The 13,798-nt window shown below is 37.7% G+C and overlaps 1 protein-coding gene across 1 annotated transcript in view; it reads right to left on the minus strand.

Moving 5' to 3' along the window:
• The window catches only part of mical3a (microtubule associated monooxygenase, calponin and LIM domain containing 3a), a 122,860-nt gene that overhangs the window by 14,148 nt on the left and 94,914 nt on the right, over positions 1-13,798 (minus strand). The window contains exons 35-47 of the mRNA XM_079873756.1: positions 11,726-11,899; positions 10,860-10,922; positions 9,629-9,700; positions 9,113-9,226; positions 8,810-8,892; positions 6,822-8,691; positions 5,752-5,846; positions 5,443-5,646; positions 4,505-4,555; positions 3,402-3,509; positions 3,192-3,285; positions 1,931-1,981; positions 888-938 (exon numbers count right to left, since the gene is read on the minus strand). Coding sequence (XP_079729882.1) covers positions 888-938; positions 1,931-1,981; positions 3,192-3,285; positions 3,402-3,509; positions 4,505-4,555; positions 5,443-5,646; positions 5,752-5,846; positions 6,822-8,691; positions 8,810-8,892; positions 9,113-9,226; positions 9,629-9,700; positions 10,860-10,922; positions 11,726-11,899 — 3,030 coding nt within the window. The remainder of the gene's footprint in view (positions 1-887; positions 939-1,930; positions 1,982-3,191; positions 3,286-3,401; positions 3,510-4,504; positions 4,556-5,442; positions 5,647-5,751; positions 5,847-6,821; positions 8,692-8,809; positions 8,893-9,112; positions 9,227-9,628; positions 9,701-10,859; positions 10,923-11,725; positions 11,900-13,798) is intronic.

The following is a 13,798-nucleotide window of genomic DNA, read 5'->3' on the forward strand; positions in this document are numbered from 1 at the left end:
AAAAAGATTCATAAGATGGTTAAACAATGCCTCAATGTCCTTTGAAAACAATGGGTAATTTATTCACCATAACCACGCTATCTCCTGCCTGCGTGTGTGATTTCAGCATGGCTTGCCTGTAACTTCACAGTGTGATCAATGAAACGCAAGACAATACACTCAAGCACACAATAGATCCACAGTATGAGATGCAAGGTTTGGGAATACAGTGAAGACGCACCACACATGATGGAAATCAAATCGCAATGAGGTACAAACACTGGGATCATTCGGGGTCCGGGGCCCCTTATGCAACTGAGCAGGTATGGGAGGAAAATATGAAAACTAAAATGTTGGCGAGTAAAGCAGACAGGGATTGGCTCTACAAAAGGCTAGAGGGGAGGGGCTTAGTCAGGATTTCAAGCTAGCTACATCTGTTTGCTTAAGCATTTTGGATTTGTTCGCTACATATTAGTGGAACATTTTTAGTTTGCGAACTAAGATCAAAACAAAAAAGCAAATTGAATGCCAATGCTATGTGGGAAAAAAATTGTGTTTTGTTTCCTCAGATTTGAATAATACACAAATATATTCAATTATTATATAAAATGTTTGTGTTTACAATTTAAAAATTAAATCGTAACCGTAAAAATTAAATAAAATAAAAAAGTAATATTTTTATATAATACATTATATATATACACATACTATACATACTACATACAAACATAGACATTTCATAATATATCTAAATTATATATAATTAATATTATAAATTGCAGGGGCAAATGTGAGAGAATTTAGGCGGAAGGGGGTAAATAAGAGAAGACAGGCTTCAGTAAGTACAGGGGGAAAAGAGAGGGCGTTAGTTGTTAGTCCATTTCAAGCAACAGATTTGAAATACATACCGCCCAGATGCAAATCCAGGATCTCACTGTAATTAGACTCTCCCCAATAGTCTACAATAAGGATATATTAGAAACATGTTACTGTACACACAGGCACAGCCAGTAGCTTCAAGTCATGCATGTGTTGCACACAAACACACACACGCAGGTATGCCGAATATACATTTACCACAACTTGTTATTTGGCATGTAAACAAATGTAGTTAATTGCATTTATATTGCATGTCCCGTAATGGTAAATGGGCACATAGATTTGTTGCACTGCTGCGTTCCGCCACAAGGGCAACACTGGAGTGCGAGTATGTTTTCGCATCTAAAACAGATGTTTTTTTGTTTTTTTTCATTCCTGCCAGAGTCACTGGTAACACTATTTCGATGTTCACAAGCCATACACATTATCTGTAGTATAAAGGGTTAAAATGCTTGAATAAGTTTTTCTCCCTCATTTACAGATGACTTGTTACACTATTTTGATGGTCCACTTTAGATTTTCTACTAACTATAACTTTGCAACTACAAGTCAACTTATTCTACTAACCCGAACCCAACACCTAGTTTACCAATACTCTAATGAGAGTTAGTTGACATGTAGTTGCAAAGTTACTTTTAGTTAGTAGAATGTCTAAAGTGGAATATCGAAATAAAGTGTAACCGAGTAATCTGCATATGAGGGAGAAAATGCGTCTCGAGCATTTTAACCCTTTATACTACGGCTTGTGAACATTTGTTACGCTGAACAACAAAACATGAATATAAAGCATTTAGAAGACAATTTCCAAGAAAAGGTATTTTAAGTTTGACAAAATGGAACGGAATAGATTCAAAATTGAAGAAATAGCCTATAATACGGTTACATCCTCCATCATTCCAGTGGATCACATCCAGTGAGGCGGCCCACAAATCTATGTTTGGCGTGATCGGACTGACTGGGCATGCAGTTGAGACACTCATGAGGAGAGACCAGGAGAGACAATGCTCGGCATGAGGATGGCATGATATGCTGGGATGACTACAACACCTATTAGAGTTATCACAATGGATACCTGAGCGCCTCTTACACTGTTTTGGACTAACACTAGAACCTTTATACAACCCTTAGAGAGAGTAAAGAATAAAAAGAGATTAAGAAACACTAGATATAAAAGATGGGATGGAGCAGGAGAAAGAGGAAACAATAATTGCAAAATCATAAATACTGCCTAAAACTACCCTAATGTTTCACAAACCATACATTTTGTACAATTTAATTTGTTAAAGCTAGAGTTACTTGAAATTATGAACAATTTGTTCACATTTTGCAAAAGGAAAAAGGAAACTATCTTTGAATCCAATAATGAAAAAGATTCTAGCAATTAATTTAGCTGTTACTGGAGCACGTATAGAATGGAAATGATTTGATAGCCCCTTGTCATGTGCAATTCAATACAGAAAACACATAAAATAATGGTCATGGGACTGACAAAACATTAATTCTGCAATATCTATATTTTATATGTTAGTAGTAATTTTAGTTTTTTGTTTATATATATATATATATATATATATATATATATATATATATATATATATATATATATATATATATATATATATATATATATTATAGAGGTAGCTGGGGCAGATTTCCATTTGTATGTCAGGAAATACTTGGAATTAACAGATTTATTTATTTTTTTATGTAAAAATGTGTCCAAGAAGACAAAAAAATAAAATGCTTGCAGCTGGAGAGCTCAAAAAGCAATCTTGGCGAATAAATAATTTAGAGCGGAGCATGACTAGGGGAAAAAATTATATTCACTACAAAAATGTCTATGACTTTTTCAAGGTTTTATTAATTATCATGGCCTATTTCAAGCCTGGAAATCACAATTGTAACATTCCCTGATATTTCCAGGTTTTCCATAATCACGGGAACCCTGAATGAAATGCTAATGTTATATCTCAAGCCTGACAGAATGAAATAAATTTAGTAATGAGATACAAGCTTCTAGCAAGGTTTGTATAAATGAAAAAAGCAGATCCTGTGCATCAGAATACTAACCCAAGTTCACGAAATGGCTTTTAATCAAAAGGCAAAGGATGCACAAACACAATTTCACTTTTAATTTCTGCACTGTAGTTTGAAGCTTGAAGCTAGTAACAACAGCAGGCAGTGCTCTGACAAAAAGGTCAAAGAATAGCTACATAGAATAGCTACATAGAAAATGCATGAGTTATGAAGAGAGGCTTTAACCCTTCAGCAGAGCATCTGAGGAAACATTTTGATAAAAAAATAAAAAAAAAGAGAGACAAAAAGAGAAATACCTGCTTCCCCTCGCAGTGCCTTTTCCACCGCGACACCTCTCTCCTCTAACTGCCTCTGTTTCTCTTCCACCTGCTCCAGTTGCCTCTGAATGATCTGAGGAATCAAAAAGCAGCTTCTGATTGACTTCACACTCTACCATTCTGCATGTTAATGGCAAAAACTCAACTTTTTGACAAACTCATGCAAAAAAATCATTAATATGCTTTCACCTGGGCTCTGTGGAGCCTCTTGAGCTCCTCTTGTTTGGCCTGCCTCCGTGCAGCTTTTTGTACTCTTTTTGTCAGCTTGGCATTGAGTTCCTCCTCCGTGTACGTCTTCTGCAAAAGGAAATTAAAAGTCAGAACATGCGCTTCTGTAACCTGTGTCCGGGTCAGTGGAAGGAGGATCCTTGTCTGGTGTCTCATGGACGTCTATGGCAGGAGTTTGTGTAATGTATTACTACAGCAGAATCTAAAACAGAGCAAAATGTCAAAGCTAATCCACTACTAGGCTGGAATACTTCTGACTTACAATTCTAAAGCACCTCTATATGCCATTTTGGCAGTATAATCAAAAGTTTATATCACAGTACAAGTAACTTTTTATCACAGTATTGGTACTGTATATACCTCAATATATATCACAATATAGATTTTTTGCTGCAAATAAACTAATAAATGACACATAAATAACACATTTTTTTAGTTACACATTAAGTATATAATATACTTGGAATCAGTGCAAAAACAGTTTCAAATTATGGGTAAAAAAAACAGTACTAAACATTACAAAATGGAGAGTTGACAAGCTCTAAATTTGCAAACTAGATAGATTAGATAGACAAGATATAGCTAGACCACAAATCTTTAAAATCTTGATGTGTTACACAAATGCATCATTTACAAAACAGACAGTACCGTGACTAAAGTCATAAGTTCTTGTTGTCTGTAACCAAAGTGTAAGATAGAACAAAGTATAAGATAGACAGAGACCAAAAAACAAAACAAAAAAAACATTGACTCTGGAGATGCTTCATGAAAGTCAGGTAAAAGCTATGAAATGAGAAAAACGAGTTGCATATGAACCAGTGAGGTGCACAGTATAGAAAACGGTATGCATGTAAACAGCCAGAAAGCCTTTTGAGAATGTCATGTGATGCAGTTACATCCTCCAGCAGAAAGGGGGTGCTTTAGCCTTCACCATGCTGCAGAAAACTGTTAGTAATAAAATAAAGCAATCTCTGGACCAACAATGACAGACAGGGGTTAGGCATGACGGTGTGATACGACATGCGTAAAATAGGCAGACCAATGGGAATGAATGAACACACTACCTTTGTGGCATACGATCTCTTGAACGCCAATGCATGAGGTACATAAACAGACTTAGAAAAATAAATTGGAAAAAAGGAAAACAAACAAAACAAAAAATATGTGATTAGATGGGTTAATGTACAATTAAATGAAATCAGGATTCTACGACAACACAGAAACACAAACATTTAAGGACATTGGGATGAGTGCATAAGTACAAATTAATGTGATTGTGTTTTGTGCAACACAATTATACTCGGGGTCCAAAATTAACATTTACCAGCCAACATTTTTCTCCACAACCTCATGTGGCAACACAGACAGTATGTAAAATATTCATCATATTAACCAACAAAACTGGTAAAAAAAAAAAAAAAAAAAAAGCCAAAAAAAATATCTATGGCCGAAAAGTTTTACATTGGCAGGTGTGGTAAAAAGTTAATTTTGGACCTTTTGGACTACAAGATTACTCTAAAAGATTTGCTAGAGGGTAAGAGCACATCAGCAACTACCCCCCTCCCCTCCCCACCCCCTAAACAACACTAAATAAAATGATAATTTGGACAAACAGAATACTTAAATTATATAAAAAATAAATAAAAAAAAATAAATAAAAATCACGAAAGAGTTTCATATCCACTAGACTAGTTAAGAAAGATGAACACTGCACTCTAAAAGTGCCTTTTTATTCTATTAATTCTGGTAAACACAATGACTTCTTGTTCTATACATCTAGCTCAAGTCTCTCTCTATTCACCTTCACACAAACGCACAAGAATGCTCGATTTCTTACAGGTTTCGAATGAAACACAGTGCAGAACAATATTATTTTTTTATGTTTTAAAAATATATATTTACATTTTCTTTTTCTTTTTTTTTGGCATAGTGTTGCATTCGTGTTCTGTCTGAAAACCGGTAGTTGTTGTGCAATTGTGCAATACATAAATCACTGAAATACCTCTTCCTCTTTTCCTTTCTCCTGTTCAATATCCTTCATTTTCACCCTCTTTTTCTCACTTTCCCTCTCTTTTGACCTTTTCTTGCCCTTTTCTGTCACTCGTCCTTTTTCCATAGCCCTGTCCTTTTCCTTTTCTTTGGATTTTTCATCTTTAATCGTCTCTTTTTTCAAATCTGACACCAAGTCAAACAGGTCCACATGGCGCTGAGAACAGTAAAAAATTTCATTAAATTTCGAGAAGCTTCAGAAAGAAAACAATAGACTCAAATGAGAAAAAAAAAAGGCTCTTTAAATATTATATAGACTTACATCACCCTTGGACTTCTGAGAGGATCTTTCCAGAACATCGTCACAGGAGAGATCAGAGTCCTCAGAAAAGCTGAGATTTCTCCTCAGACGTAAATCTACATCAGTAAATTAAAGAGAACTTTGCATAAGAAAATCACCAGTTGAAAGAGACTGAGAAAACATGTGCAAGTTAGACTAAACTTAGCAAAATTCTGCAAGATTGTAACATAACCCATATGAGGATCTGAAGTGAGCCGTATGCGTTTATGTCACAAGCTTCAAACCGGATTACATTTTTTGACAAGCGCACTGCACGGATATACAGATTTTCCCGCTCTTGTTGCATACTAGCCAACCACCTTTCTCTGTTTTAAAAAGCACACTTAGTATTTATCTATTTTGGGTCCTAATTCGGAGACGACGATCACACAAAGCTTTGCGCCATGATGCTTATATTCAGGGGTGCACATAATTTTTTTGGTCTGGTTCTCTAGGGAGCACCTGGAGATGGTGTGCTTGGTGCTCACACTTTACGCGGCACACTTATCCCACAATCTGTTGACATCACTTTCCTCCTGACTGCTCTCCTCACTACAGATCAACTGCGATCTGTTGTACCCCTAATAATCAATTAACACACTTACCATCATCATTGCTATCTTACCAGAGATGGAGAAAAATCCTACTCTAGTAAGTAAACGTGTACCTGTCCCCAAAAATGCCAAAAATGTTGGTACTCAAAAGCGTTTCCCTCCACGTTTTCTACTGTACATCGTTTATTTTTACCACGCATGTGCACCCCGATAATATTTTACGCAATATACTTTCATGCTTGTTACATGTACCACAATGTTACATGTTATCTCAGCAACATGGTAACAGTGAACTCCATTGAAACTACTTTTAAAGTGAATCTACCATGCTGAGTGTTCCAGATCGGTCACTTTTGAGGTCCGATGCCAGTTAGGATGCTGGCTTAGAAAGGAGCTGCATTCGTAGGTTTCATACTAGATTGTAGAATAAGAGCTAGGATAGACAATAATACATTTTGACAGGGATGGAAAAATCTGAATGAAAAAATTCCAGCTGACCTGAAGACCTGTCCAGAGGTGATTCTTTCTTCTTCCCTGAGTCTACAGTTGTAGAGCTTGAGGGTGTGCTTGGGCATGACTTGTCGTCTTTTTTCTTTTTGTCCTTCTTGTAGCCAGAGAACACCGCCTTCCACAGGGACTTGTGCTTGGGTGGTGTTTCTTCTGTGCCAGATAGTCTTTCATTTTTGGCTTTCTTTTCCTTTTTGTTCTTGCGTGGAGAAAACAGTGAGCTGCGTTTCTTGCTTTTGCCTCCTGTGGAGCTCTCTGAAGATGTGACTGAACTGTCCAAGGTCTTCCTGGCCTGTGTAGTTAAGAAACGGTCAGGGAGTATGTCTGTCTGCTTTTTGGACTCCAAGGCCTTCACCGCAGAGTCCTTGGTGGCATTTAATTGCTTTTTGTTTTTTCCTGTTGTCTCGGGAACATTCCAGGCTACTTTTGCCACAGCACCCTTGGCAGCCTCTGTTTCTTTCATCTTACTAAGCTGCTTGGCCATAGCATCTTTCAGAGCTTGGCTTTTCACAGACTTTTCCCGTGCCCTCATTCGCTCTTCTGCGATCTCCTTGGCTTCAGGAGAAAAATGTTGGGGATTTTTTGCTGTCCGGGAAACTCGTTCAGTAATGCTGGGCTTGCCATTTTCCATTGCCAGTGCCAGGTGGAAAGGAGGCTTGTCTCGGTTGACCTTGCTGGTTGGCGGGGTGTAAAATTTTTCCAGACCACTTGTATCTGGAGTGCGGTCATCATATGTGTCTTCAACATCGTCAGCAAATGGTATCTCTTCTACGCACTCCACAAAAGATTTCCTTACTTCTTCGCGCCGTGGTTTATTCGGTTCCTTTACCCTCATCACAACAGGTGGGTTAGTTCTACGGGTCGGCACTGGAGCCATAACTAATTGTGGTTGAGGGGGACTAACTGGAGTCTTAGGTTTAGGAGGCGTAGTCTCAGGTTTGGGTTCCTCAGTACCTTCAAGGAGGTTGTCCCAGGAGGCCTGAGGCCTTTTGTTTTGGAGAGCAGCTGGCTCCTCATTAGGTGGAGGTGGTGGGGGACTGGAAGGAGGTGTGAGCATGGTAGAATCAGAGTTGTTGTAGCTGTCACTAGTTGCTGTCTGACTGGTAGTCACACTTCCATTAAGACCCAACCCTGAACTGCTGCTCAAGTCTTTCTTCTCAGAACTGTTGCTCTTAGGTTCCACTGGAGATATAACCTGACCCTCCAAGGTAATGTTGATCCTGCGTATGATAGAACGTCCCGTGAAAGTAGGCTTTTGCTCTTCAGACAAGTCCTCTGGGGTGTAAGACCTGGGAGATGATGATTCAGGCGTTGAAGCTTTCACAATGCTTTTCTCACCCGTTATTTTGCTTCGATCCAGAGGTGAGAGTCCTAAACTTTTTCTGATCTCTGCACTCTTCATCCAGAACTCTTCAATGAGGTCTGTTTTCTTGACGGGGGTTTCCTCAGGTGCTGAATCATTCAAGGGTTCATTGTTTCGGTTCTCAGAAGCAGGTTTAGCCAAAGGAGTGGAAGTGACTGCTGGTACTGGCTGAGTTCTGACAGGGGAGCTTGTGGAGAGGGGTGAGGGTGGCTCATGGCAGGGTTGTGATTGGGTACACATTGGAGACAAAGGATTACCTGTTGGAGAACAAGCACAAGGCTGGACAGGTGATTTGGGAGACGCCGTCTGTGGTTGTGGAACAGGTTGGGAGCAGATGGGCGATAACGCAACAATTTGAGCAACAGGAGAATGGGGTCTTTTAGCATCAGGACTCTGAGGTGGGGGAATGTTCAGTTTGGCATTACCAGGAAGATAGGGCTCAGGGAAGAAACGTGCACCTGGAGATTTAACTAGTATTACAGGAGAAACTTCTTTCACCTGTATAAAGAGAAAAAGAATGGCAGAATGTTATAGTATGCAGTGGCTTTTGTTGCTACTTTAAATACAGAGCAAACAAGTGAGCCCAAGACATTTAGATCTCCCAACCCTGTATTACCTCCTCAATGGGTAAAGCAGGTTTTTGGATTGGAGACAGCACAACGTCCACAATCAATTCCCTTGGATTTGCAGATGCTTTCTCTGCAAGGAAAAATAAAATTGGCTCAAATATTGATGGACATCAAAAATCCCCTTGAGTTGAGATTTTAATCATCAAAATTGGAATAATTATGAAGCAAGACATTGATGCAATATGTTCAGAGACGCAAGTCATGCAAGGACATGAACATTTGCAATCACTGGTCTCAAACAAAAATGGAAAAGGCATGAAATTATATGATTATGATTAGGTTATGATTACCAGTGTTGAAAACATGTCCCTGGCTCTCTGGTTTGCCCATATCCACTGGAAGCGTCACCACTTCATCTATGCAATGTGAACGAGCCTCAGCCTCTGCATCTGAGGGAATGTCCTCTGTGACATTAGAAATTAAAATAGTGTGAAAGTCTGTTCAAAATATATGGAAATACATTTTAAAAAAGCAAGATTTTTGCAAAAGCAAGCAAATTCTGTATACGTTTCTGTTGACAGTGTATTATTACAAATACTTTAAGTTGTCAACCCTGTTACCATCAGATTTTCCCCCTTTTTAAATCATTTTAAATAAATTACAAAAAAAGGTAAGCGACAAAGTCAAAGTAACATCTCATGTTTATCAGTAGGAGACAACCTTAAAATATCAAGTCTGTTAACCTGATTTTATTTACTAAATCAAGACACAAGGGCTGGTATTGCCAATTAAACTGTAAAACAGGTAACACCTTTCTAAAGGCGTAATAAAATCACAACAAAAAATGGCATATGGATTTGACAAACCTTGATCTATTTCGGTACCCGGCTCAAAGTCAGGACTGCCTGCTTCTGCATCATCATCCTCTTCACAAGGCTCTGGGATCACAGGAAAAGAATAAGATGAATAAGTTGGGCAAAAGTCTAGAAAAAAAAAAATAAGTAAAAACTATTCAACTATACTTATGAATATTAGAAGATCTTCCATGTACAGGTGTTAGCAGCACAAAACAGTTTTGTGGCTAAATTATGAAATAAGTGTGCAAAAAAAAAAAAAAAAACCCAAGCAAAGAATGTATCAATCATATAGCTAACACATGTTAGTCTTTAGGGAACTTTAACTTAAACACAATGAGTGCACATGACAAAATATTGAAATAAACAAATGATATTAGTAGTTAAACACATGCAAGTTCAAATGGCTTGGGCTCAAAATCAGCAGCTGTTGAGAAGGGTTGTGATGTGGGTGAGTAAAGAGTTGTGAATAAAAAGCAATGACACCAAACTGAACATTACAAACATAAATAAATAAATATGAAGACTTAACTGAAACACCCTCTTCCACTCACCACCATTTTTGTCAGCAAATTATATTCATTAATGTTAATATTTACACAAAAGTTTTGCCTATTACCAGCAAAACTTTAAACCATAGTTTTGTTTTTTTTTTTGTTTTTTTACAAGCTTCAGAATTGTATGCAATCATTTTCATTCTATTTCTGTTTTGTATGCTCAAGGTTGTCACATTTGAGTTTTTTTTGGCGTGTCCGCTCTCTGAACCGTGAAAATATCTAGAAATGTTTTTAGTTATTTTTGGCTTTAACTTCTCTGTAGCCTTGTGATGTAGATAAAGTGCTTTGCAATTATGTAACAACAAGCTCCTTGTGTCCTCCAGAGATGCACCACAGACATCCTGGGACAATAAATTTAGAGTGTACGAATTATTTTTACATTCTGTACACTTTTTTTTATTATTAAAGGACATTTCATTATTTGTATTATTTCAGAAGAATACTTAATGAACCATGTTGGATTCATGCATTAGTCAGTGTGTGTTTGGATCAAGCTAAATGATAAAAATCACACCAGATGCTGTCTCACAACTCCAGCAGCATGCAGTAGTGTCGACTTTGCATGTTGAAACGTCACATGCAAATACGTGTTAAAAAATAATTGCAGTGGTGTTAAGTGTTCAATAGTCCTGCCATGCACTAATGTGTGTTTCTGTTAGCACTAATATAAGTTTTTTCCTCTCTACCTTCAGACATCGAGTCCAACCAGGCTCTGACAGCCTCATGACGTATGGATTTGTGGGAGGGGGCTACAATTAAATCAATGGAAAATGGAGATGGGAACAGGTACATGAAATGCATAGTCACAACAAAATACAAAAATACGTTCATTCATGAATAAATCAAAGATATCAACAGAAAAAGGGGCATGTACTTAGTTAGCAATGCCCCAATATCCACAATGTTGATAAAAGGAGACATAAGGACAAAAAATATAGGAGAACAAATAACCAAACCAGAGAAAGGTCAACATATTGTCAACAATAACAAACAGTGATATATAAAAAAGTATCAAAGCAAGATAAAAGAATGCAGAAAGTATAAGCAAGCAAATGAATTGTGGATGAAAGGAAGAGGACAGAAGTTGTCAAACTGACCAGATAAATTCACATCAAAAGCGATCACACATGCAAATAAGACACAAATCCCACAACATCTGGTAACATTCATCTAGAGTTATTAAAATTCTGGCTGATGCTAATAATCATTTTCATGTTATTTTAAAATGTGAAAAAAAGGCTACAAGTGAATTTGGGCATCACAGAATTATAATGTATGAAAAATGGATATTCATTCTGAGATTAACAAAAGATTACATTTAATCAGTGTTTTTAAAGATTAACTTTAAGTTAGATGATGGCACATGGAAATGAGCATGCACAACTAAATATTGGCCGATACAAAAAAAAAAAAAATCTTTTTTTTTAAACTCCAAAAATCCAATCACAAGGAAAAACATTTGAGATGCATGTTAATACCAGGTGTAAATGGGACCATCTACCACCCCCAAAAAGCCACCAGGCCCAGGCATGACTCCTCCACATGGGGTTACCTGTGGAAGAGGTGGGCTGTGTGAGCTGGGTGTTCAGCGAGGGCTGAGAGCCTAAGGGTGACAGCAAGGGGCCCTCCACCACCCTTTCAGCCTGTTTGGATGTCCAGTGTTTGTCCATCTGGTTGTCCAGAGGGTCTACTGGATGAATAGCTTGTTGGATGTGCAGGTTCCCAGCTGCATGGTGGCATTACCAGTAGCCATTAAGGTGACAAGATCATTTTGTAGGTTTAATTGGCGAGCCCATTAGCACGTCAGGAACAGAAAATCCAATTTGTTTGAAAAGTAAAAAGGTCCAGGTCACGAAAATAGGCAGCAATGTGAGCAGAGAGTGAGATTCAGCAGCAATAAATGGCCAGACAGAAACAGTAAAGACAAAAAAAGATAGGAGAACATTATAGTTTAGAATAGACTGTGTAAAGTGCAAAGTTAGTACATACTTTCATGGAGGAGCCTTTGCATGCTACTTTTTTAATTACAGCAAAAAAAAAAAAAGCACCATCAACTCCATGGGTGATTTCACACTTGATCTAATGGTTTGAATTTGAGTAAACTTGATCAAAATTCAGTTTATTTAGTCAGCATGAAACTGTTGAAACTAGGATAAACATTGTGCCATGAATAAACAAGTTATAGAAGGCTTTTCAGGCCACAAATCACCAACATTCACAATGGATTTAAAGGAGTAACTCTAACTGTAACCATGGTATTGTGGCAGAAATAGTCAAATATTTTTTTACATTATTCATTACATGGTTCAAACATCCTTTTGGAGAGTTAAAATTGAGCACTTTCAAATGACTTTCAAGTGCTTCACACTTTTTTTTACAGCACTTAAAAGCTCTAAATATTATCCAATTTAAATTTAATTTGGTTACACTTCATTTTAAGGTATCCATGCTACAGTGTAATTATGCATTTATGTACTGCGTAATAATAATTAACTACATTACTATAGGGCTAGGGGTTGGTTTAGGGTTAGTTGCATGTAATAATGCATAATTAACAGTTATTACTACAGCAACTACCCGTAGAGCCCAATTTATACTTCTGCGTCAAACTCACGCCATAGCTAGGTCGTAGGCTTTGTGTAGCACGCGTACCCTTCGGTTTACCTTGACGTGCACCTCTCCAAAAAATGCAACAACGCGTCAATTCTACGCGGACCGCAAGCGCTGTGATTGGTCTGCTAGAACCCCTCTTTCGGGTGTCACATGCTCCCTCTGCATGTGTAATTGCACGTCAATGACGCAGAAATATAAATGAAAACCAGTAGAGGCTCCGGCGTAGGTCCGACGCATAAATCAACCTTAACGTGTAACAAGGACGTGTTACTGTACGTGTTAACGCAGTGATCTCAAACTCAATTCCTGGAGGGCCACAGCTCTGCACAGTTTTGCTCCAACCCTAATCAAACACACCTGATCCACTTTTTACTAGATTACTAGAAACTTCCTTGCAGGTGTGATTTGGAGCTGGTTGGAGCTAAACTGTGCAGAGCTGTGGCCCTCCAGGAATTGAGTTTGAGATCACTGTGTTAACGTGTTACTGTACTTGTTATTTTTTATGCGATGACCAAAAATAAGATTTTTTTTTTTAAATCCCAATAAAAATGTGTTTTTTACATACTGTTGTTAATAAAAATTAATTTTATTTGCATCTCAACTCAAGCTCAGTGCTTTACTGTCAAATGTGCATTTATAGGAAATGAACATGTAATTTTATTAGTTAATGCACATATTAATGCAAAATAATAGTCATTATATGATTAAATGACCTTTCTGATTAAAAATCCCCCCACCCCCCAGAGCTACCAAATCAGGTGCTGGTGCCACCATCAGTAGAACTTTGTGGCACCGGTGCTATTGCTCTCAATATTAGTCTGGAGCCCTGTAATGATGATATAATTTGCACATTACAGTTGGCCTTTAATGCATTTCTCATACCTTGTTGCAGAAATGTCATGCACTCTTGCATACATTCTTTGAATCTCTTCTCTTGCATTACATTTTCGGCAGAGGAAAATGCTGTGTCTGTTAATGGGATAGTTCACCATTTACTACCTCCCATGTCATT

The sequence above is a fragment of the Squalius cephalus genome (assembly GCF_949319135.1).
Source record: "Squalius cephalus genome assembly, chromosome: 6".
NCBI lineage: Eukaryota > Metazoa > Chordata > Actinopteri > Cypriniformes > Leuciscidae > Squalius > Squalius cephalus.